Genomic DNA, 27,323 nt, shown 5'->3' with positions numbered 1-27,323 from the left:
CTCAAATTGATGAGAATTAAGTCAAAAGGAGAGAAATCAGACTTAAAAGTAGATGTTTCCATGATCAGAAAATTCATTTCCTAATTTAGAGAAGGTAGTAGGAAGCTTGATTAAGTATTTTTTACAATGTTTTGATTCAAATTATGTTTGTTTCCAGATGTGATGCAAGAGGGTGAATCAAGGCTCGAAGGATCAAACACAAAACAATATAGACAAGCTAGAGAAAGAGATTCAAGCCATGGGAGAACTTAGCAGCAAGTGATGAGGGTTAGCTCCAAGATGAAAGCTTATCAATTCACATACATCATCAGGATTTCCACCGCATGAAGAAGACAACGTTGTACAAAGAAGATCAAGCACTCAAGGAAGAAATTTTGCACAATCTTGAATTTCCTCCTGAAATCCAAGAATCATTTCTAGTATAGCAAGATGGAAGCTCTAGGGAAGAAGGTGATCAGGTCAGGAAGATGATGCAATTTGGGAGTATCTCCCACCATCATTCCATTCTTCATTGTAGGCGCTTGGATAATGTTGAGTATCAAGAGATATGCCTCCATCATCTACCTTTGTGATGAGTTACAAAGATCAAGCAAGCTAAAAGAGGCCTACTCATCACTTATCCAATCACATCATTTCAAGATAAGGCATCTAGATTCAATGTACCTGACTCATCCATCAAAGAGAATAACTACCACATGTTGGCACAAAGTTCGATGCACCTGTTGTCGTCATCTCTTGGTCGAAAATTCAAAGGACATGTGTCCCATCAAATGTAATTTTGTCATTGGTCAACTATTAAATGCTTTGTAATGGGTGTAACAAACCCTAATTAGGGTTTCTATCTTTTAATCTTGGCCATTGATTGTGAATCAATCCGAACCACTCAATTGTAATGAGAGCACTATATAAGGCTCCACTCTTTCATTTGTAAAGGTTAAGAGTGAATAGTTAATAGATTTACAATAGATTAGTAGTAGATAATGTAATTTCCCCATCTCACTAGTTCGTAGACATTCTTGGAGTTTGGCCTATTACTTGACCCTCATAGGCCAAGGAGTTGATGAGAGGATCGCTCGGGCAGTGCTTGTGGCTTCACATTTGATTTTTATATGATTTTTGGAGAGATAATGTACTCTCACGTATGATGATAATTGCACTTTATATTATAATCATATTTTAAAATTATTTTAAAGTGTAATTAAATATTATTTTATTAAAGGGGAATCTTCTAGAAGGTGGCCGATCCCTTGGAGACAAAGAATAAATTGAGGGGTAGGCTCATTTGTTCAATCATCGAATGTTTTGACATTTTCTTTGCTTGAAAGCTTGTGGAGCCAAGGGTTTCTGCAGTTCATATTCAATCTTAGAGAATGATAACTCTCTTTGATTGGCATAACTGAGGTGGTGAAAGATCCTCCAAAGGGTTGCAATTGAGAGTGAGGGATATTTCAGTCCTTCACATTGGAGCTTATTGAGTTTTTGCAGTGACATTCACAGGAAGTGATATGGAGACATATTGAGTTTTTGCAGTGACATTCACAGGAAGTGATATGGAGACATACTTCAGATTTATGATCTTTTGATGTCCTTTGTTTGTGCACTCTAAAGAAGAGATAGGCGATTTATTTGGAGACATTTTGAAGGTGATTGAGGGCGTTTTCTGAGGTTCTTTCCAGGTATGCCATCGAGGTCGATCAGACCTATTGATCCCCATATTTTCATTCATTACTCATTGCTGGTGGGTCACAATTTTGTGGGTATTGGTGCATTCAATTCGTGTTGCCGAGACAATGATTTCCCTTACACATTTGGGGCGGAAGACTGCTGATATTATTTTATTTTGCATCTGCAAAATCAAAGGCAGGGCGGCCAGCTACAAGGGGGACAATTTCATCATAGAGCCATCCAAAATTCCAATAAAAATTCTGCAATCATTGTTGAGGGTGTCTCATTCATTCGGCATCAGCAGATCAGGTTTTTGATCCTTCTTGGTGTATGTTTTGGTCAATTTTCTGAGTACATTGTGTTCAGACATTAGGGTCAGCCATTAGAGTACCTTCATATATCATTATGTTTGAGAAATAAATGCTATTGTGCAATTTGCAAGTTTGAAATTGTAATCAGAACCTTATGACAACAGTATTGAATAATCAAATTGGTTTATTCTGAAGCATGTATGGCAAGTGTTTGATAAAATGTCCATTTCAAATTTTAAGTTGCATTTGAGGTGTATTCTTCATGTTTGATTGTTGTACATCTTCCTATATCAATTGCAATGAGCATATGTTAGATTCCAGCCTGTACGCAAAATATTTGACAATATTCCTTGAGTTCAACATCATCATTTTACACCAATATTAGCAAGGGATATTACAGATAATAATTAGATAGCAGTTAGAGTAGAGTGGGAGCAGAAGGCAAAGATTGTTACCAAGTCTTTGCTGTAAGAAGCATGCAAACTTCATTTAAGATATGGTGAAATTCATATGTCTATTCAACAATTCTCATGGTCTCTACTTCTCGTTTAATTTTCATGTTGTTTAGATGAATGGAAGAATTTTGTGTATGATCAATGGTGAAATTCGTACATCCATACTACTAACACCTTGCTGATTGTAAAGTGTCATGCGTAGTCAACTATATCCATCTTAGCCAAGCTTAACTTCAATTATCACTCCTTCATTGATATTCTTCACCTTGGGGGTATCTATGCTTGCAGTGAGGATTTGAAAATCATAAAGCTATCCCTAGAAGATTGCACTAGCCTTGTGGAGATGTTCGCTGCATGTCAAAGCAAATCTTAGTTGAGTTCCACCAAAGATTGTCCATTGCTCTCACATTCCTAGGATTAGATTATCTTTCTCAACCCTTTATCCTTTTTCCTTTTTTTAATCAAGTTAATTTCCACGTTACAGCAACATTCAAGCATTCAAGATTCAACATAAGTCCCCCTTGTGATTACAGCAATATCACCTCAAATAACCGAGTCTATCCAAGAGCACGACAAGACCTGACATTGTGAACCTTGGAGTTGTCTCATGCGATTCTTTGCCATCTTCAGCATTTCAGAAGTCTTTGTTCAAGAGAGGATAGAGTATTCAATACTTTTTTTGTGTTCTATAGTGCACAAAAACACCATCAACAGTAGATAAGCTGAATTTAACACATACACCCCACCCAAGGACATATAGGGTGTCTTGGTTGATACAAGCTCATGATCTCACTTTGTGAGAACCTTGTGAAGCTGATATGAAATTGGTAGATATAAGGATAGTCTTGTGTAATTTCTTACCGATGGATGCATGTCATTCTTTGTTAGGAAAGAATTGGAAAATTGATAGTGAGATGACATATAATGGAAAGATTCAACATATTGTATTTCAAGAAGGATGGGCAAAGATATACTCTAAATTCATTGAAGGAGAGAGAAGACAAGCATGAGCATAGGGGCCATCTTGTCATGTATACTATATTACTAACAACCATGTTTTGATAGAAAAGGAGAAAGAAGTGGACATAAAGTTAATCATGAAGATTGATGAAAAAAGTGCAGCCCAAAAGGTGAAAAATAAGGAAGAAGACATTGAATGTTCGAGTGTAACAATAATATATGTTCATGCAAGCAGCAAAAGTAGAATACTATCTCTTACTTGAAGAAGAAATGAGAATGGTTGAACCTTTGTTAAATTCATATGAGAAGAAGAAATGATGTGAGAAACTTGTAGAAGAATAAATCCTCATGGAGGATATAGAGGTGCTAGTTATTGAGCCTGAAGAAGGGGTGGTAGAAATATATACTATGGAGGGAAGAAAGTGGAGGTGAATGAAGTGCAAGTGAATGCACATGATGAGGACCTTGAGATAGAACTAAGGGAAGATGAGGGTGGTGTTGCAGCAAAGGAAGTCGCACAATGGAGGAAGGAAGAAAAATTGAGAAAGAATGTTGATGTGCAACTGGAGGCAGGAATGGTGGAAAACAATGGAAAAAGAATGAAATGGTCTAAATACAAGAAGAATTCAGAAAGCAATGGAAAAAGAAGAAGCCAAACTAGATGTTGTAACAGATAAAACATGAGCCACTAAGAATTTTGGCTAAGGGGATTTGTTGAACAGATCTTAGTAGCACAGAACAAATACTATAGTTCTAAGTACCAATAAGGGTGCTAAATGTTTTGCAAAGTAAAGAAGTGCCAAGAAAATAATCTGTTCCTTGAACCATAAATGTGGATGATTATTACACAGTAAAATCTGCAATCTTAAAGGTAGAAGAGGACTGAACTTCTGTCATTCAATTTGATATTTTGTGTAAAACCTAAACACATAGTAATACATAGATAGAAAGACTGTTAATGTCCATAGATGACCAAAAAGGTTGATCGGACTAACACATAGAATCACAGAAAAACCAAAAAGAGCTCCAACAAGAGGCTATGAGACAAAGCTAAACCAAAATCATAAAAAATAAACAGCTAGCAAGCATCAAAAATTAAACCTACATTGCAGCCACCAAGATTCATATGGTTAAATACTATGAGATTGAGCTTTTGTAGTGTTGGGAGCATAAATATTGCATGTTGGAGCAAAAAAATTGCCATACATTTTATGGTGTTCTCTTTCTGTAGATTGGCTATCGATTTCTAATTGGGTTGATTGTGATTAGATATTACCAAGGTGATTCACTGTCGGGAAAGGGATTACCTAACTATGGGACAAAAACCAAAGAAAATTAGTTTAAATATGAAAAATAAAGACAGGGCAACCTCTGATTTAGTGAGGGCAATCTCTACCAACAGGGATATTCACCTACTAGGCATTTTGTAGTCAAAAGATAAATGTAAATTTGAAAAAAGAAAAAACTTCTTAGTTGATAGTTTGAGTATTATGAAATTTTCTACTCACACATTTGTTTAAAGATTAATAGTGACACAAATGAAATTGATGAAGGTATGGACATCAATAATATTTTCCACTCAGAGATGAATAGATCTACAAATTACTGCACAATAATTTACAGCCTATTTATACAAAATAGTCAATGGAATGGTGTCATGTCCTGAAACCTCACAATATCTAGGCCAAGTCCAAGATATCAAATTCCTAAAGTATCATGAGGTCCCAAAAAAGAAAACGAATGCAACAAAATTGCATGGACCCAAAAAGGAAACAATCAACAAAGTATCAAACAAGTCATAGAGAGAAAACTAGAGAACTAAAGAACTTAGAGTATTCTGTAGTTGTGGAGCAAAAAAGAATAAAAAGTGAAGTTTATTCTCTATGTTTGCAAATTCCAGTTTGACAATCTAGTGCGCTTACTCAAAAAAATTCTAAATAGGACATAAGATACGTGGGCCCTGTCATAGGCAATTTGGGTTCTTGAAGTAGTTCTCAGTTAATTAAAATAGGAAATGACTAGGATCATGTACTCAGAACCTTGGATTTTACAATTTTCCTAGCATACAGGGATGTTTTTGCATCGATATATAAGACTTCAGCCTTAAAGTGTCCCCATCTAGCCCATGGAACATAGGATTCTGTCATTCTGGTGACATCAGGGGACACAGAACAAAAGAAGGTCCAATGGAAATTCATAAAACTCTTGAGGCTATATTGGTGTAAAGAACCCCATTCACTTAGTTTCTTATGATGAATTAGATGCCTACTATTCAAGACCCTTCCAATTCACAGTCAATAAATTTTCAAACTGATAGCCCTCAGATAGCAAGCTCTTCCTTTTCTATGCTTTCTAAACATCTTCAATGACATCCAAAAAGGACACTTCAAGCTCTGAAAGGGAAGGATGCAGTCAATCAGACTGTACTAGAAGCAGAAAACAAGGGTTCTTGAAAAACAGTTCATTCTGTACAGTAAGGGTTGGGTTTTTGATGTTAAGAGGTTGCTAAAATAGTAAGACAATAAGCATTCTGAAAGGATAATGGATATTCTGGTCCATATTAATGATTATTTTAATGGCTGCCATAAGGAGTGTGGAACTGTGATAGTTACTTTGGAGAAAGCAGTGGCAACTTTGGAATGTAGAAGTCTGTCATTCCTCCTTTGTTTTGAAGACACCTTCAGCATGTTTTACCAGGTTATGGACCATACCAATCAGACTTCTGCATTTTTTACCAGCTTATGGTTTATAGCAACCAGCATGATTTTTTTTTTTTTGAAAAATAGTGAACATGCTTTGAGATTCCAATGGAGGATGAAAATTTTGTGTATGCTTAATATCACCTGGATAATGAATATGTTAAATTTCATGTTTTCAAGTTTTGTTAGAAAATTGTGTATCAAGGAGTCAACGTGATAAACATATTTGTCCTCGCAGTTAAAATAATGGGCAGATCTTTGATTCTTGGCACATTCCAAACTTCTATATGTATCTTGGCACTGTGTTTTGATGAATAGATGCAAGCCTTTTGCCTATGAATTTATATAAAATAATAAATCTTATTTAGCATAGAAAATGGTATCAGGAAAACAATAGCAAACTAATATCATGTACGTAGTATCTAAAATTTAAGCCAACTTGGTGAAGAAATGTTCCAATTGATTTCTCTTACTCTCTTTATGAACCTAAATGCTGCAAATCAGTCAGTGGTTAACTAAATTAAACAACTATCGCAAAGTTTTCATAAGATTGCGCATGGGGATAATCTAATGTTGTATCTCTTCATTGTTTCAAATGCATGATTAGAATTGGCTTTGTATTTTTTGCATGATCTATTGCTGAAGTAAGACATGTTTTTTCCAACAGGACTCTTATCAACTTTCAAATGTTTGGGCAAACAATCCTTCTGTGAGAAAAGCAATTCATGCTCAATCGGTATTTCACTAGACCTTTTCCAATCAATCTCAATAGCCAGTGTTTATTGTACTTGACTTGTAGTAAGACTTTGGATACATTTTATCATTTTCAAATGTTCTAACTTCTAAGTGGCTTCTAGACAGCAATCGATGTTCAAATCAGTAAACACATTGGAGACAAAAACATATATTATTGTTAAAAGGATATGATTTGTTTTATCTTTATTACTCTTTTTAAGTGTTCTCTAGGGACACATCTCCAGAGTTTTTACAAGGTTTTGGGGATGGGAGATGTCCTGGGGACAGGGGGACAGGGACAGAAGGTACCTTCCTGTCCTGTTTTTTGGCAAATTTTGGGGACATCCCTGGGACATCTTCCTAGTGTGGGGGACATTCCCCATTTATGGGAACTTTGGGGTACAGCCTACCATCCTTGATGTTTCCCACCAATTGCTTTTCTTGCAATGTTTTTTTCTGTCTTAAAATAACAGACTGTAAAAGTGGGTGGGTTCATATAAACAAGGGTGTCAATGAAGAATGGAGGATTTATGACTGGGATAGATGGAAATATGAATACTTAGGATCATTAATAAACTTCGTATGTATAAATCTATAAAACTGGATTTGATTTTATTTTCATTGACTTTTTTTTATGGAAGGAGATGTTCTTGGGACATTCCCCATTTATGAGGACCTTAGGGATATGGCCTGCCATGCTTGGTGTCCCCCACCATTTGCTTTTCTGTCAAAAGTTTTTTTATGTATTAAAATAACAGACTGTAAAAGTGGGTAGGTTCATATAAACAAAGGTGTCAATGAAGAAAAGGGGGATTTATGACTGAGGAAGATAGAAATATAAATAATTAGGATTATTAAGAAACTTGGTACACATGAATCTATAACACTGGATTTGGATTTTTCTTTCATTGACTTGTTTCATGGTTGTTGTTGTTTTTCTAGATTTGATTGTGTCTGTTTTTTTTCATCAACATTTCGGATCACACTCTGTGATCCATCATCAGGATGTAAGAGAGCTCAAGGAGTAGAAAAGTGTTTACTCTTGAAGATCCAGGCCTCCAGGATTCTGTCTTTTGCAGAGAAAATTTTGGCTTCAAATTTCTTTGCCTCAGGGATTTGGATCACCCATTTTCTTGACTGGTGGATTCTCCTTGTATTTGCATATGATAGTTTTGTGGACAAGTCAGCTGATTTAAAATTTATAGGGCATACTTCAGCTAGCCCTAATTTGCAATATGGGAATAAAAATAAATAAATAGAACAATAACTGGAATTCAAGCAAATATTTGACAAAGTTTGGTCACTGGTGGAGTTTACAACAGTAGCTTCAGCAATGCCTTCGTGGTGCTGTACCTCTAACTTTGTAATGCTGGAAGCTACTATGATATCCATATAAATTATAAACTTTTTATTTTTCAATTGCCATTTACAATTATGATTTGACAATTGACTTTGTTATCAATTACCTGCTTTGTAGTGTGTTCTTAATTCTGTATTTAATTAAGCACTCTCTGTGTAAATTATAAATATATATATATATATATAATCAACAGTAGTTTCAGCAATGCCTTCGTGGTGCTGTACATTTAACTTTGTATTGCTAGCAGCTGCTATGATATCCGTATAAATTATAAACCATTTTTTATTTTTCAACTATCATTTACATTTATGATTTGAGAATTGACTTTGTTATCAACTACCAAATTTGTAGTGTGTTCTTAATTCTGTATCTAATTTAGCATACTTTGTGTAAATTGCAGTTATTTTTTTAAATATTTATATATATTTGTAGTATTGTATGTTTGTATAGATATCCCCTCGATGTGTTCCCAGCCTCCCAAAATTTAGAAAAAAATTTGTCGTCGCTTTGTTCCCATAAATCGGAGAAACACTGTTTTTTTATTAATAGGATACAACTGACAACATCATGTGACCTTTTATTCTCCCTCTTTGCAGGAAGAAATAACTGGAGCGTGGAAAAGATGTAGCACTCGTTTTAAGTATTCTGCTGATTACTCAAGTGTAGTCAAATATCATTTAGATCTTACCATGCAAGGTTATTCTGCATTAATCTACAGGTAATTTGCCTACCCCATAGATTTTTCTCTCTAGCATTATTTTCGAAATTCAATGGTTCATACTCAGAGCTTATTTTATTTTTAGCTTTCTAGGAACCCATAAATCACTGTAATTTTACTGAAAGAACATTTCTCAAAGTACTAAAAAATCCCTCATATACCTTTTTGAATGTTCTAAGAGCATTTATACGGAAGTAACATTATGATGAAACAATCTTGCTATTCAGCTGAAAACAAATAAATTATCATAGTAATTTAGCAGTTTTCTTAATCTTACCCACTTTAAGACATACACTCTTGAGAATATTCTGTTGCAGTGGTGATCATGATATGGTCGTGCCATTTATTGGAACTCAAACATGGATAAGGTCATTAGGCTACACAATAGTAGATGATTGGCGATCTTGGTTTGTGGATGGACAAGTTGCTGGGTAACACTCAGACCTTGATCTGAAGATTTTTAATTTCCTGTCTGAATATTATCACAGTCATATAATTACATACAAATCAGAACATTCATCATTTTTCGTATTAACATGCATTTTATTTACTTAGGCCTGATTCAGTAATGGTTGTTTTGTTGTTCTACACAGATATACAAGAACGTACGACAAGAACCTGACTTTTACAACAATTAAGGTGAAAACTCTATCCTAGTTGATGGTATCTTTTTTCTTATAGTATGATACATCATCATTTCAAATTTTCAAGTGAAACCATGGGAGGAAACCATGCAACAGGCCAATCACCTCAGAAGTAATGGTCAAATTCACTCTCATATGTCAGGACTCAGGAGTACAGAACGGCTTAAATCACATACATTAAGCTTATACTTCTAGGCTTAAAAGTGTTAAACACTCAGAATTGAGTGACATTTTCTAGGCTTAATATGTTGCTTAATGTGTGTGGTCACACTAAGAATACACTTCTAGACTTAAAGTGTTAAACACTCAGAGTTGACTAACATTCTCTAGACTTAGTATGTTGCTTAGTGTGTGTGGTTTAAGGCTGACGCCTGCTCTTGTTGGCAGAAGTGAAAATTGTTTACTACCTGTGTAAAGCATAATTGTTTTTATTTTAGAAGAAAATTACAGCTACTTCCTCCTTGCATATTAATCTCTTTGCATATTAATCTGATAATAGTTAAATCTTTGACAGGGAGCAGGTCATACAGCACCAGAATACAAGCCTAGGCAATCTTTTGTGATGTTTGATCGATGGACCTCCAGACAACCGATATAAAACCATTTTTCTAAATTAGAATTACTATGATTTCAGTAAGAGTAATGCACCACCAGAATACAATTGCAGATAGATATTTAAAATATTCAAACTTCATGGAACTCAATCCAAATATGGCAAAGATTAGTTTTCTAAGCTTCAATTATATTCTGCCAGATCTATTTTCTATTTCCTTGTGGATTGAAATTGCAAGGTCCAAGTCAAGTTAAATGAATTAAGGTTGAATACACACTTCTTAACTTGGTAAGAACATAAGATGACACTGAAAATCAAACCTTACACCAAACATTTCTATTTTATTATATTAATGGTATAATTAAATTGCAATTAATAAGACTATTGATATCTTTTTTCTTGCATAGAGACCCTATCTATAATAACATCAATGCTAATTTTGTAGTTTGTTCCATCAAAATATTATATCTATTTTGTTTTCTTTATCCTTTGTGGTTTCTAGGATTAGTGGTGCTTCTTCTTGAATAATATATATGTTCGTAGACCAAATTCCTCACATAATTGATGGAGACAAGCCTTATTTTTTTTTTAATCTATTGATGAAAATAATGTGTCGCACGATTTATTTGAGATTTAAGTGGAAATGTAAAGCTCACCAAGGAGCCATTTGGTTTTTCGTCTTCTATGACAAAAGAGTAACCTTACTATTTATGGATAAATAGCTTGATTTGGATATGGTGCATATTGAGTGGTTTAAAAGAGATTTTCATGTGAGTTCCATATCTTGTAGTCAAGAACATATGACTATGATCAAGTAGGAGGGAAATCCTTATCTTGGCAAATGAAGTCTCTAAAAAGGTATATGCCAAATATATAGGGGACTTCTATGATAGATATATCTTGTATTGCTTTAATATTTGGTCAAGCATAAAGGGAAAGAGGTTGATTATTGATGATTTCAATAGCTTTTATTGGGGTTCCATCCAATGGCACAACTCCTTTGGTACTAGGTTCATAAGTTTGGGCTCAAGTGTCAAAAAAATTAGGCATTGTAGAGGTGCTTGAAATTGAGTTTATGATCAAATTATGGATATATTTGCTTTGATGAATTAATGTTAAGTAAAATATATTGGGATTGATCTTACTTACATTATTTTCTATCATTTATAAAATGGCATGTAGAGGCTTGATCACTTTAGCTATGTGTACTCGACTTGGTTTTTTTTCCTACTTTCTTTTCATCTTCTATTTCTTTAGGGTATCTTCTAGCATCTTCATCTATTCCAATATTGAAGGTGTCTCCCATGGTTGCCTATTGATTGTGAATTTATTTACTTGGTCCACAATACTAAATGTGCCTTCATGTTGTATGGATTTTAAAACACTAGGTGTCCAATACACACTCAATTTTTTTTCATAGGAAATGTTTCTCTTCTTTACTTATGTCGTGGACCTTCTAGTTTTCTAACATTTCCAACCTCTTTAGGATTTTAAGCAAACCATTGACACCTAACCTTCCTCAATATTTTTTTTGCATGCCTAATAAGACTCAAATTTCATGAACATTAATCCTATCCTAAGGCTTAAGATGCATTATTCCAAGCTAGGTATCATTAGGTGTATATTTTGTTGTGATTATTTTGTTGTGAAAAGAAAAGAAAACTTAGTTTTTTGGTTAAAACAACCATTGTATGGTCTAAAATAGTCACCTAGGATGTGGTACCTGAATTTTGATGCCTTTGCATTGAAGTTAGGTTATGTTAGAATCCAAGAGGATCATTGTGTTTATATTAAGGTTATTGATGATCATATACTGATTATTGTCTTGTATATTGATGACTAACACCAAGGTAGTGATTAGAGAGCTCAAAACTCAGCTTTTTGGCACATTTTATATGAAGGAATTGGGGGCTACCAGACATATCCTTTAGATGGAGAACGGTGGGGATTAGGTTCACAAAAAGCTTTGGTTAAGTCACATTAAGTATTAAACTCATCAGATTTCCATAGTCCCCGTTGTTTGTTGTAAGAGATTTTTGGATTTAACTATGTAAACTTTTTTGCACCAACATTTCGGATCACACTTCATGATCCATCATCACGATGAAAAATAGTACCTTTGGGAGAAAGACTTTGATACCCTCTTGCAAAGGTTTAATATTCAAGACCATAAACTAGTAAATATTTTATTTTTTATTGGTACTAAGTTGAGTTTGGACATGTGTCTTAATTTGGTTGAGGATTTTGAAGAGATGCATACAATTCCTTATGCTATTATCTTTTTTAGTTTAATGCATCCAATAGTTTACACTAGACTAGATATAGCCCAAGTAGTGGGAGTTCTGAGCAGGTTTATGTCTAACCCTAGCATAGAGAGTTGGAATTTTGTTAAAAGGGTGTTCATATTTTTGAGGTACTTTAGAATACTATTTGGTTTATCATGGTAATGATGATATGGTCAATTCTTTGGACATACAAGGTTTTGTTGATGTAAATTGGGTAGGTGAATTAGATACTTGAAGGTCCACCCGTGGCTATGTTTTTTTTTTTAGGAGAATTGGATGAGTAAGAAAGAGACTAACTTCTATCATCTATTGTTGAAGTAAAGTATATGGTTGCTACACATTCCTCTAAGGAGGCAATGTGGTTAACAAATAATTGGTACATGTATTGGTTTTTATTGCAAGATAGTGGGGGTTACATGCGATAGTTAGAGTGCCATATGTTTTGCCAAAAATCCTATATGTCATGGTCGTACTAAGCATGTTGATGTTCATTATCACTTTGTGCGAAAAATGGTTGAGAATGGTAAGGTCTTGACTGAAAATATTGACACTTAGGATAACTTTGTAGATTCTCTTACAAAGCCAATAACCAGAGATAAATTCCCTTGGTACAAGAAGGTCATGGGCCTTGATCATTTTACTTAAATTCATTATTCATATCTCATGGATGTAATTGCAATGTATAATGTCAACTAGGAGAATGTTAGGATATGTGACATCAACCTTTCATTTCTAATTCATTTTCATATGTCTCCATGTTCCTTGGATAGTGTTCTACGAGACATGAGAGATAAATTATTTATTATTTATTGCTTATGAACAATTATAATTGCATTCCATAGAGGTGGACACTTATGAATGATGGTTATAGAGCATTCTAGTGGAATGTTCCTTCTAGGTATCCACTTTCTAGGTATTTTTTAGGTAAGGAGCACCCAAACTTGCATGTGCTTGCATGTAATTGTGTGTACATGCATGTTGGGGTTTGTCAAAGAGTAATGGAGCACCTAGGATTGACTATTTGTGATTAGCTATGGATTAGGTGTCCATGTGAAGGCCATGTCAACATAATTTCTTTTACTATATTTATGGGATGTCCACTTAGGGAGGTGTGGATTTTTCTAGTGGGTTTACCTTTTTGTTTTGAGGTTCTATGGTGGTTTTCCCTCCTGCAAATATTTATAAATTGAATCCTCGGGATAGTAGTTTTAAGTGAGTTGCAGGTAATAGGGTGTTGCCAGATTGCTTAGAGAATTACACTAAAGTATGATATTGTATGCATCTATTTGAATATTAATAATATACTTGTCCTCTTTCTCGTGTGGAGTTTTTTTCCCAAAAAGGTTTCTCCACGAAATCTAGTGTTATCTTTGGCATTACTATGTTTATGCTTATGTTTTGAATGTGCAATCACATTATCTACTTGGATAATTTTTGTTTTCAGATTTGCAACACTTTGTTTAAGTTAATATTTTAGTTTGCTTCACCTTGTTCTCAACACTTTCTTTTATTAAGTGAAATTCCATACACTACATTTTGGTGAACCTAATAATTATTAGTTTGCTTCACCTTGTTCTCAACACTTCCTTTTATTAAGTGAAATTTTATACACTACATTTTGGTGAACCTAATACTTATGCATAAGGGTTAGTTTATATTAAAGTAGTTTACATTGAGACTATTTAACAACAGAATATAGTAATTCTTTTGTTAAGTCAAATTTCATACACCACTTTGATGAACCTTCTACGTGTACCTTAAAACCTTGCAAAACATCTCTAAAATTTTAAAAATCTATAAAATTAATTAGGATTCTACATTGTATGTTTTGATGCCTTATATGAGCTTCATGAACTAATATTCACATTCCAACAATGTTATTTGTAGAAGTTGCATGAATATAAAAAATTCTAAAGTACTCTTATGTTGGTACAAGCCTAATCAGGTCAAGGTTGATTTCACAAGTTTTCCTTTTGATCAAATGACAAAAAATTACCTTATCTTTCTACTATTCATGTTCAATTGAGTTCTCATAACAAAAGATTTCATGATATAGATGTTATATTTGATCACAAGGTTGTACTACATTTTTATCACTCCTAAGTGCATGGCTCGAATCAATACCTTGGTGATTATCAAGAACTTTTACTAGGTGAGAACATATCTAACTTTGTTGTACCCCTCAATGAGGCCCTCTTACCATTCTTAATAATAATTTAGAAGACCTTTAATTCATTTGATGGCTTGTGCATATAACTTAAATATCAATATCCTAGCCTTTACAACTTATCTTAAAGGTAGGGATCACTCACAATCTCATGTAACTAATAAAAAACTTTATATGACCATTTTAGTTTGTAATTTCCATATATATGATATAAATATAGTCATTATCTCTACATGTTTAAGAGAAATGCATGCTTCATAATCTCTATTTTCTCTACCTTCATAGGTCTTACAATTTAGTTTGTATGGGAAGGACCTCAGAGTCCCTATGCACTTCAATTCATAGCTCTTACCATTGTAAGCTCTAAAATCTTCCAACACTATTATATTCACTAGTACCCCACCCCATTGCACAACATGGAACTTTTCATTAACCAACTCAGGCATAATTTAGATCACCTTCAACAATAGTTTGCCTCATTATCCACCTCTTCTAATCAACCCTGATCCCACCTTATTATCATCACCTCATCATCACTATATATATCCTTGCATATCCTTAACACTTTGTATCCATAATATTGAAGGTTACTTACTTTGAAAATTAAAATCTCAAGGGAGATCCATAGATTCATGAATCTACCTTCACAACATTATGTAGTAATTTCATTTTTCAAGGTCAATTTATAAATAAAATCTTTCGAAGATCATTGAAAGATGTTAGATAAGATTGGTTCTATTCATTGTCTAACTGTGACTTCTTGGTTCAATAATGACCACTCTAGGTTTGATCCTCCATATGTACCCTCTTATTTTTACAACTCTAAGTACTATAGTGATAAATATAACTATGACACTTACCTCTCCATGCTATTCAAGTACCTATGTGCATCTTATGCAAGCTCATGTACAATCCTACAAGAAATTATGCAAAACCAAGATAAACTTTTAGGTGACAAAGTGAAATTAAAAATTAGATCAAGTTGAAGTCCAAATAAAATCCAGTAGCCTACCTATTGTTATAAAATGTCATATGGTTCAATCTCCTAGCATATATCTCTCTTGGTTCAACCATGAAATTTAGGGTCTTGAATCAAATTCCAATATTTAATGATATAACACTTTAAATGGGACACACATGTTGATGCATTTTTAGAACTTGTGAAAAAAAAATAGTTTGAAGATGAAGACGTGTGGGTGAGATTCTTTATTAGTTCTTCTTGTGGGAAGGCAAGGAGATGACTTGATAGTTTTCTACAACAATATTTAACTTCTTAGAAAGACCTTATGAATAATGTTGGTCCTCACAATTGAAATAGTAACTGGGTTCTAAAACCTTAGCTCAAGGATTGGACATCCTTACTGAGTAGCTACCTCTCATGTGGCAAAGATTCATTTACTTTATCGACCAAGGTCGTGAACTTGAAATGGGGGCATTGTATGTGCACTAAGCTCGAGTTGAAGTCATTCTATCTTACTGCGGGAAAAGGAAGGTTTCTGAAAGAAATATGCAGAATCATAATGACTTAACAATTTTATCAAAACTCACAATTGAAAGCAACCTAAGCAACTGCTACTGATAACAATGTTCTGGTTAGTGGGCAAGAACTACTTTGTCCACTTTGGCTGCAGGAACAAACATAGGAATTATTGTTGGCATATGTGCAGAATATGTTGACATGATGATATTGTGTTGTCATTGATGTCAATATGTTGAAAGAGAACCGGTAATATGCTGAAGAGTGAACAGGTAACATGATGAAGAGTGAACAAGATTATTGAAGGTAAGCAACTGACAAAGAGAACCGGTATGATCTTGTGAACCGGCATATGTGAAAAAGTGAAGCGGTATGCTTGTCCAAGTGAACCGGTATGATGTTGTGATCCAGAACCGGTATGTCAGAACAAGAACCAGTATAAGGAATGTTTTGTATCTAGGGTTCATATGGCATAACTACCGGTTGGTAGTCTCAACTTCAGGGTTTCTGGTTGAAGTGTTTCAAGCCTGTTTGTTTCAACCAATGGCATTGTGTGATGAGTTAGCACGTGAAGGATCTTGCATGAAGGAGATTGATCCTATCTACCTCGGTAATGTGCGAAGTCTCTGCATACGGTGGAGAACACGTGATGGGTTATCACCTCCGAGAAGCGGTGAAGAATGAACGATGGAGAATGTCTTGAGATCTGTTCAAGACCATTGTATTCAAATGCAAAGTGTTCAATGGTCAAGATTGAACCGACTAAATTTATCAACCTAAGTGTTTAGGGTTTAGGGTTTATGCTACCGACCTATCTGTTTCCCATAAGGTCGATGTGGTGTTTCATGCTGAGGTTGTTGGCAAATGTTGTGTGTGTATCTATATGCAGAGATACATGATTCTTGCCAGACCAGTTGAGAGGGTTGATACCTGCATAGTGTGTGTGCAGAAGGAAGGAACTAAAGCAGATCTACATTGGCATTGAGTGCTATTACCATATCATTGTAATACATGTTGATCTCTAATCACTTCAACAGTTGGAAAATCCCTTAACAGTGTAGATTTAACTAGCTTGTTGTAAATCCTTTAATAGGGTGACTCAAAGCCATTGAGTTCATAGAATCCTTTAACAAGGTAACCTCTAACAGGGTTTAACCCTTAACTGGGTGATCCCTAATAGGATCGGTTCCTAACAGAACCTGATGTAACAGTGTTTAACAGGACTAGGCTCCTAACAGAGCGGACTTCTAAAGAGTTCAAAACAACTTGTGGGTATTCATCCCCGCCGTGGTTTTTCCCAGTTGGGTTTCCACGTGAAAATTATGTGTGTCATGTGTGATGTCCTTTTCATGTGATGTTTTGTTGTTTTCTGTCAAGCGGTGAATCATGTTGATCTAGCAAGTTATTATATGTCTAATGATAGATTATCTGTTTATGCATAAGGACAAAGTGGAAATGAGGGAGTAGGTTGTATGAAAAGCTAAGAAGATTGATCGGTTCATGTCTTTCATAGTTGCACTGTGTTTAACCGATAGTAATCTGGTTTGGACCAGTGTTAGGGATTTCCAGTAGTTTATAGTCTACAATCAAACCAGTTCAGGAAAAGTTTTTGTGCCTGTACTGATTGACCCCCCCCCCTCTCAGTACCGGTTTGGTACTCAGTATTCATCATTGAGTTATCAACTGTTTCTAGTGGCTGCAGGAACAGTCGAATACCAAAACAACTATATCAAAATGGAAATTAACTAACAAATGCACAAGAACTACTCACCAAGTGAGCCCCCTTGAGTGAGTATATCCAAAACTCAGAATACCATCATCTTATTTATTTCAAGTTGATTTCAACATACAATAGTTTGGAAACCAGAATACTACTAACTCTATGGTCACGTTGTCTACCCCTGTGAGGAGGTAGAGACCTTTATTTATAATAAAAACTTATAACAAACTTCCAACTGATCAGCCTACGTCCCAAAGGAATAGGTGAGCAGGATTTATTACTGTAGACACCTAAAATTGTCCAGTCTAATTAAATAAATATCTTTATTTATTTAATTAGTTTAGCCTAATTCTTCTATTAATTAAATAAATCTTTATTTATTTAATTCATTCATTTATCCTCTTCTAGCCTTATTTCTTATTTAAATAAATACATTTATTTATTTAAATTATCTTTTTTCTAAATTAAATAAATACTTATTTATTTAATTGATCCCACTTCTTCTATTAATAAATAAATCTTTATTTATTTAATTAATTCATTAGCCTTTTCCACCTATGACACATTTCATTCATCTCTTAATTCCTACACTACCTACCCTCTCATTATTTTCTTATTTTCTCTACCTACCCTCTAATCATAGCTGACCATTTATATTTTACACCTCTCAATCTTATCCCTCCATTTCTTATAGTGTCTTCTATATAAAGAGATTCTTTCTTCATTATCAAGGCCCCCGATGATTATTCGACTACACTACGCTTTTGAACTTTCATATGCGATCCTACTTGCAACCACATTTCCGTTCTTTGTTGAGCTCTTGTGCATATAAAATCTGAGAGCAAATATATCAAGCAAGATCAATGGAGATAGGAAGAATGAAGATCCAAACCCTATTGACATGTGATGGTATAATCTTTGTGATTTCATTTGATTTGCATTGTCTTAGGTAATCTTCATATGTTATGGTGGATCTTTGTTGTTGTTAAGCTAGGGTTTTGTGGCTGAATTCATTTAGTCTTTCAATATTGTTCTTATCCACTTTCACCATAAACATTTTGGCATGCCCCATGGGACATGGATTTTTGTTAGATCTATGATTTTTTGTAGGTTTTCCTGACCATATATTGATGTTTTGTAAAACAATTTGGAGAATAACCTTGTGCAGCTAGGGTTTTGGACACAAAATCAAGATCTTGGAGAGATTCGATCATATCTCACAAACGGATTAGAAATATTACACCAAATTTTTTTTGCAGGTTGAAGACAGTATCAAGAGCTCTCAAAGCAAAATTCAGATCTATTGGAGCATATTTTAATTTTCTATGAATTTTTTATGAATTTTCATAAAAAATTGATTTTGAGAGCAAATGAGCGAATTTTTCAGATTTTCTTACATTTTTGGAAATCTCTTGTAATTATACACAGGATCTATTCTTTGTAATTTTAATTTTGATGCAAAATATTTCCTAAAAAAATCGCATCTTTAAAAATTAGGGGTTTTTCATTGTTTTGATCAGATCTCACAAACGGCTTTGAATTTTGGCATCAAATTTTTTTCCAGGTCAAGAACATTATTAGAGATTTGAAGTAAAAAATCAAACTTTTTGGAGCATATTTGAAATTTCTACGAACTTTTTATGTATTTTCATGAAAAATTAATTTTGAGAGCAAATTAGTGAATTTTTTGGATTTTCTTATATTTTTGGAAATCTCTCTGAGTTATACACAGACTCTATTTTTTGTTATTTTAAATTTGATGCAAAATCATTCCTCAAAAATTGGATCTTTGAAAATTAGGGTTTTGCATTATTTTGCTCATATCTCACAAACTGCTTGGATTTGTTGTAGGAATTTTTTTATGCAGGTTTGGAAGACCATCAGGACTGTCCAGTAAAAATTTCAGATTTTTTGGATCAATTTTTCATTTTATATGATTTTTTTATGATTTTTCATAAAAAATTAATTTTTGGAGCAAATTAGCAATTTTTTTGGATTTTCTTACATTTCTAGAAATTTCTTGAAATTTTACAAGTGGTCTATTTTTATAATGAATCAGATCTTTGAATTGGTAAAAAAAAACGCATTGTTGAAGGCCCCTATTTCACAAAGTCTTTTGGATCTAAAATTTACCTAACTTGTGTGCTTGCAGGAGGGGTATTATTGCAAAACTACTAACAAATATTTGTTGCAAAATTTTGGCAAGGGTTTTTAATCTTTATTGTGTGCCTTTTTTTCATAGATTATCAAACACTTCAATTGGTGCACTAAAATTGAACTAGTGTGTTTTGTGTCTTGAGCAATAGGCCTTTTTTGTTTCATCTTTAGAGGGCCTATCTTCTTGTGTGGTCATTAAGACTACTAGTGAGGAGAGAACGACCCATGTGGTAGCGAGGAAAACCCACCTCTTCCAAACCATTATAAACAACTGTATCCATGGTGAAAACTATGGATAACGTGTGTTGATTAGTTCATACCGACACTATGTCTCCCCATAAACCTATTTGATCAAATTTATTTGATCAGTTGTAGGGCATAACCCCTACTGGCTGGGAGCTTTCTGTATTTACAGAGCTGAAAGTGTCGCATGTATGGCCACATGAGTGGATGCCCTTGCTAGCACCTTTTTGTTTTAGAAGCCAAAATCCTTCTAGTTGTTGGGGCAGGAGGTCGGACCTCTAGAGCGGCCCACACACATACATTTCTCAGTAGAGATACAAAGTTCACCACGAGGAGTTTTCATGGGGACTGATGCTTGGCTTCCCTAAGAAGTGAGTGCTGAGGGTGGAGCCAGTGTGGTCAAGCATCTAAGTATCCGCTCTGAATAGCGTAGCCTCATGTGAGAATCAACAACTATTGTCTTGGCCAACCATAAGAATTGTGCTTGTCTTATTTTGAACCAAGTGTATGCAAAATAATTTTACATCAAACAAAACACTTTTCTTTGAGTCATTTTGAGTCTAAACACTTGTAAACATTGAGTCCTCATCAACATTGTGTCCTCTTGTCACGAAAAACAGTCAAACATTCAGATTTGGTCACAACAAACAACTTCACACATTGGAAAAATTGCACAAAATTTCCAGAAACGTGTCTGTGTCTGACAGAACCGCGTCTGTGTCTGACAAAACCGCGTCTGTGTCATCTAAACACGTATGTGAAGGGCAGAAACACGTATGTGTCTTTTGAGCAACATTGCACTTACAACATCTCAGAAGCGCGTCTGTGTCTGATAGAACCATGTCTGTGTCATTTAAGTGTGTTTGTGTCATTTAAGCGTTCCTATGAAGTATATAGGCAAGGAAGAGTTTGGCATAGTATGGGCAGCGGCTCATTGGCTGTAGATGCACCTGCAGCGATCGAAAATGGCTTTGATACCACTGATCTGAATTATTTTGTCAATTTAGAGGACAATACCCAAAGTAGAATTTGTGGTATTGTAAACACATAACAAATCATATAAAATTTCATTTCATTGAAAATATGTAAGAACCATACAATTTTTGGCAAACTCTGTGAAAGATTGTGTGCCCTTGAATCTATCCCATTTGGGCAAACTCTGTAAAAGAGAGTTGTATGCCTGGAATCTATCCAATTTGGGCAAACTCTGTAAAAGAGAGTTGTATGCCCGAGCCTTACAATTTAGGCAATCTTGTGAAGGAGCGTATGCCTATAACTCTGTAACTCTATAACTCTCCAACTCCTTGCAATTGGATTCGAATTAGGCTTATTTATAAGCTTTCAAAGAAACTGAACAGTCACCACATTTATGCCCTCATCGGAAGTCGAAAAGACAATCCAGTATTGAAAGGTTATTACATTTATATGAGGACAAAAATTAATTAAAGATTAAAATATTTAATACTCTGACTTATTTCTGATCAAGGTATCTCTCTGGATTTTCATCTGGCATTCAACATGTCTTTGGGTCTCACAAAGTTCATCATTACTTTACACTTTGCATTACATTCACATTTGTCTAAACTTGAGTCAAAAGGTCACTTGCTTGTCCTCATCATACTTTGTCAACACACTACATACAACAACATTTTGCTAAGTGGTCCCTCATCAAGGTCTATCACCTTTGGGTCTCATTTGGTCTTACTTAGAGTCAAGGTCAACTTACCTCATCAAGAGAAACTATCATCTCTTTGGAAGTCACACCTACTCTACTACATACATACTTGGTCTTACACTTTAGACATTGCAAGCACACCTCAAATTCATTTGCATTCCATCCAACTCTTGGTCTCCCATACTCTTTCCATTTTCATCTAGTCTCACACATTTTGGTCAATACCTAGTTCATGGTTGAAACCCATTCCCAAAAATCTAGGAGAGAAACTAAAGAGGCTCAAGAGTCCACAAACATGAGTTCCTATGAATATGACAATGATATCTTTTTCAATTCTGATCATACTACATTACCTGACATGGATGCCTATAGACACATGGACACTACAAATAACAATGATGCACACAATGATAATATGGACAACTTTTCAGTACATTCAGCAAAAGTGGAAGACGCCATTATGGATCCCCATTTCAATTGATTGGCTGAGGAAATAATGAGGAGAGATATACAATATTTGTTACAAGTGATGGCACAAAGTGGAGGCAAGATCCCTCATGATTTTGGCATGTCTCAAATAATGGAAAATCAACCTTTGCAACAACCTCACTCCAACATGGATCAAAGGAGGCCTAATAGTGGAGGCAATAGAGGACTACATCTTGTGCCTGAATCAACATCATCTTTTTTTAAAAAACCAGAGGTCCCATACACACAGGTCAAGCATATGATACTCACCTTCGCAAACCATTATGGAAATCTTATGCAGAAAAATATACTCAATCACATACCAATGCTAAGGATCAACCACCAAAGCAATTGGATATCCAAAGGCATGATCAAAATTTGGACACAAGGAAACCCCATGTCAAATTTGGGGGCAACACATTAGAACAAACTCATGACATGCCTGTAGAGTATGGTATACATGGACAAAGCAGATATTCCATCCCTCACCATGACTCTATACCAAGTGGTCCATATACGCAACATCATTATAGACCTCCTCCATGTGAACATGTGTATGATCAATATCATCCATATATGCAACATGCTCCTCCACACATTGGCTCAGGCATGGGGTATGGTCCAAGAAGTCAGTCTCCACCTAAGAATAATTTGGAACAACAAATTAACGACTTACAAAAGAAAATGGAGGACATAAATACACCGAAGCCAACTTACACAATGAGAGACATATGTCCCTATCCATTTGACAAAAGCATTCCAATGCCTCCATTTCCTACACACTTTGTGACACCTAAGTTTGATAAGTATAGAGGAAAAGGGGATCCTAAGGCACATATAAGACAGTTTTTCACAACTTTCATTGAGGTAGTAGTAGAAGAGACATATTTGATGAGATTATTCCCACAAAGCTTAGGTGATCAAGCTATGGAATGGTTCTCCCAACTGCCACCTGGAATTAAGTCATGGGGTGACTTAGCTGAGGCATTTATACAACATTTCTCATACAACATAGAGACGGACATATCAGTCACTACTTTGTGCAACACCAAACAAAAGGATGGAGAATCTTTTTCATCATTTTTACAAAGATGGAGAAATCTAGCCAGCAGATGCTCTTGTGAAATTCCACAGAAACAAATGGTAGAAATGTTCACTCAAAATGTTAACAAAGACATTGGTTATGACTTGAGAAAAGCTTGTTTGCCCACCTTCAAGGACATCACTGAAAAAGGCTTAGCAATAGAGAAGCTCCTAATTGAACAAGGAGTCATCAAAATATTCAAGGAAAACAAAGATGACTTTAAAGGAAAAGACAAGCCAAGATTTTGGAATAAAAACAAGAACATATTCAATGATGATGTTGTGGATGCCAATACAGTACGACCCAAAATCATTTTTTCAGGATCAAGCTCTACAAACAATCAAGTAAATAATCAAACAACTTCAAAGTCACGAAGGAAGTACACCCCATTGGGAGAACCACTAGAGTCAGTTTTCAAGAATCTAGTGGCAAACAAAATCATAGCAATTCTAGATTTGCCTCCATATGAGCCAAAGGTCAAACCAAATTGGTGGAATGATGATGAGTATTGTGAATTTCATAAGAGAAAAGGTCATAAAATAGGAAATTTTCATCGACTCAAGAATATCATACAAGATCTCATTGATAGAGGTGACATTGAGATTGAAGGACACTCATACAATCAAGAACATGAGATGTTTAAAGAACCATTCCCAAAACATGACAAGGGGAAATCTAAAGCCACAGATGACCAAACCAACTACACCAGAGCATCTTATAACTATGATTCAACTATCAATCACATTTCGATGGACAATTATGTCTCTACCATTATCATCAAGGACAAAACGCCAGAGAATTCTACCCATAGACCTAAAATCATCCTGAAAGGCATTGGATCTTCTTCCAAACCTACCTCTGAATGTAATGTCACAAATCGTCGAGGCAAATTCACTTTGCAAGGTGCTCAAGCTAAAAACACTGCTTCCTCATCAGCTAAGCCTGAGTATGACCTTGTAGAATAGTTGGGGAAGACACTCACACTTATCTCAATCCTTGAGCTCTTACGCATATCCCCCGCACATAAAGCCATTCTTGACAAAATCTTGAGAGACACTTATGTCCCTATTGATCTGAACGTGGACCAATTTCAAGCCATGTTGGGATACCTTTCCATTCCACACTCCCTTACATTCACAGAAGCCGATGACGCCTTTGTAAGTCAGCCACATAATGCACCGTTACACATTGAAGCCTTCATACAAAAACATCAAATAAAATGAGTCTTGATAGATGGAGGAGAAGGTCTAAACATTTGTACATTGAGCACTATTAAACAATTGGGATATTAAGATAAAGCTGTGAATTCTACAAACAAAATTACCATCAAGGCATATGATGATGAAGAGCGTTCATCCAAAGGCACAGTCACTTTACCTCTCAGAGTTGGGCCAGTTACAAAAGATGTGGTTTGTCAAGTCCTTGATCTAGAGCTCACATACAACATATTGCTAGGACGTCCATGGATTCATGAGATGAGCGTAGTACCATCTACATATCATCGATGCATCAAGTTTCCACACAATGGAGTTGAAGTGACCATCAAAGCTAACCCAAATCCATTCATATATTGCAACAATCTGTGACCTAGATCAGAAATAACAATCCTAGTCAACAGAGAAGTTGTTCCTTCATTAGCATATGTTGATCCAGAATCCTTAAAAGCTTCTACATCAAAGCATGCAGAGATCAAAGAAAAGTTCAAGTTTAAAGACATGGGATGTGGTGAGTATATCTTTCATGTTGATCAACTCCCACTATCTCCTAAGACATTCAGTCGATAGGAACAACATATAAACAATTTGCAATGCCAAGGAATTGGGTATGAACCACCTAGTGTTGTGGCTACTAAGTTTGAATGCAAATCTCCTCTAGTGGTGCAAGCAGCTCTTGATATTAATAGTCCTAAGAGTGGTTCCAACAAAGAATCTATTGAGCGTATCACCAACCCTCTTGAGAACTCACATAGCCACTCACATAGCCTTACTATGTCATTCACTCCTTCCATTTCCACTCCACTTCCAGACTTGGATCAACAAGATTTACAAAAGCCCTTACTAATCGGGGATCACAAATCAAGCTTTGAAAAGAAAAATCTAAAAGTCAATAATAAAGAAAAGTGCTTTAGTCCAAATCAAAATCAAAAGCTATTGGACTCTGCAAAAATCAAGGTCAAGGATAAAATTCCTATGAAAGCAAAAAGAACAAGAGTTGATCTCCCCTAATATCAAAATAATTGGGGGCAAAAGTTCTAAAATTTCAAGTCAAAAAGCATACTTGTTGATCCTAAGTCTCCATCATACTATCCTACTTTCACTTATTTTCACAATCATAAGCCTTAATCACTCATCCACTTGTTCCGCACATCCTTTCCCTTCTGGCGATACATCATGGACCTTTAATGGAGCTTCCACAAGGGACTTTGTTATCAGGGATGCCCAAACTTCTTTAGGTGGCATGCATATGGGACTGTGTAATCCACACATTAGTAATTATATCTCAGTTCCTTCATCAAGGAAGACAATCACTCAAGAAACACATCATTCAGTCAAGGAACAATGCAACTACAATCATAATATTGAGCCTCGTACATTTGAGGTGGGTGGCTTAGTTCTCAGAGAAAATCCTAAAAACCAGTAGGACAAAGAGAAGAAGGGCAAATTTGAACCAAATTGGCTTGGTCCTTACATCATCACAACAACCTATGGATCCGATGCATATCATCTCTCAACCACAGAGGGTGAACCTTTGGAGGATCCTATCAATAGCATGCACCTTCGCAGGTTTTACACATAGCTCTTCAGAGTATCCTAATTTAAAAATACAAAAAAAAATCAAAATATATCAAAAATACAAAAAAAATCATAAAAATAAAAAATCGTTACTTGGTGAAAACCTAGCAAACAGGGGCCTTGTAAAACAAAAAAAAATAAAAATAAAAAAATTGAAAAACAGAAAAACATTTTCGTCTAACGGTGAAAACTGGGTCACCGGCACCATGTGTAGAGACATTGCTCCTCCCTCCTTCAGGATTCCATTTCATCTTTCAATTTGCACACACTCACAACCTATCCATTCATAATAAACTTACCCATTCCCATCATGGCTTGTTATTGATCTACCTAATATTGGTTAGCCATTCAGAAATAAACCTCCCTTTTCAACCTTTCCGTCCATAATAAATCAACTCCTATCTATGGCTAAGGCAAATCCCATGTCTAGTGATGGGTGTGGAACTAAGAGCATCACATGTTCTGAGGAGCATAGTTTCTTTCACTTCTCTTCAGTCTATCTGCGCACAATCCACAATAAAACAACATTTGCATCGCCAGTCCACAATAAAGTTCCGTCTTCTCTGCAATAAAGTATCAGTTGCATGGATTCAGTCAATTTCAGATGAGACACAAGCAACAATGGGCTTCAACAAATCAAATCTTTCAACAAACTCAGACAACATATGGTTCAGTGCTATCTATCCTTTTTGTGAAAGTAAACATTGTGACCAGAATCAAATAGACTTATACAAGTGACAAGAGACACTAAACTTGAGGACTACAGTGGATGTTGGCGTCGAGTCTTGGTTTTCTTTTGATTTTAATTTTTTGGTGACATGTCTTTTAGCTTTTCCAGGATGTCTCTGACTAGAGATTCTATCTCTGGGATGTCTTTGACTAAAAAGGTGAGGATGGGGTATCGTCACCTATTTTTCTTTTGTTGTCTGTGGATTGTCTCTTAGTAATGCTATGACTTGTCCAAGGATATGAGGACACTACGAGTCTAGTGTGAACTGGAGCATTCCTTGTTTGTGACTGTCTTATCTCCATGCAAATAGGTACAATGACTTTCTGGGTCGAACATATGCCTCGATTGTCATAACCTACTTGCCATAATAAAGCTCAATGATGATAATGCACAAGAAGCTCTTTCACTTTCATATCGTCTACCTT

At 35.2% G+C, this 27,323-nt stretch overlaps 1 protein-coding gene across 1 annotated transcript; it reads left to right on the top strand.

The window, feature by feature from the left end:
* Positions 1 to 1,281: 1,281 nt before the first annotated feature.
* On the top strand, positions 1,282 to 10,382 carry LOC131050489 (putative serine carboxypeptidase-like 52). The gene is made up of 6 exons (XM_057984678.2): positions 1,282 to 1,974; positions 6,758 to 6,826; positions 8,782 to 8,903; positions 9,221 to 9,334; positions 9,497 to 9,542; positions 10,062 to 10,382. Exons 3-6 carry the CDS (start codon positions 8,875 to 8,877, stop codon positions 10,143 to 10,145), a joined length of 273 nt encoding a protein of 90 aa, XP_057840661.1. The 5' UTR covers positions 1,282 to 1,974; positions 6,758 to 6,826; positions 8,782 to 8,874; the 3' UTR covers positions 10,146 to 10,382.
* The last annotated feature ends 16,941 nt before the right edge of the window (positions 10,383 to 27,323 follow it).

This window comes from Cryptomeria japonica, chromosome 1 (assembly GCF_030272615.1).
Source record: "Cryptomeria japonica chromosome 1, Sugi_1.0, whole genome shotgun sequence".
Classification (NCBI taxonomy): domain Eukaryota; kingdom Viridiplantae; phylum Streptophyta; class Pinopsida; order Cupressales; family Cupressaceae; genus Cryptomeria; species Cryptomeria japonica.
The sequence above is the reverse complement of the archived record's forward strand: the minus strand, read 5'-3'. Positions and strand labels throughout refer to the sequence as shown.

Excerpts from the sequence above, each read along its gene's own strand:
- LOC131050489 (XM_057984678.2), top strand. The coding sequence starts at position 8,875 with ATGCAAGGTTATTCTGCATTAATCTACAG. Across the intron at positions 8,904-9,220 it reads TATTCTGCATTAATCTACAG|TGGTGATCATGATATGGTCG; the intron begins GTAATTTGCCTA and ends ATTCTGTTGCAG. Across the intron at positions 9,335-9,496 it reads GTGGATGGACAAGTTGCTGG|ATATACAAGAACGTACGACA; the intron begins GTAACACTCAGA and ends TGTTCTACACAG.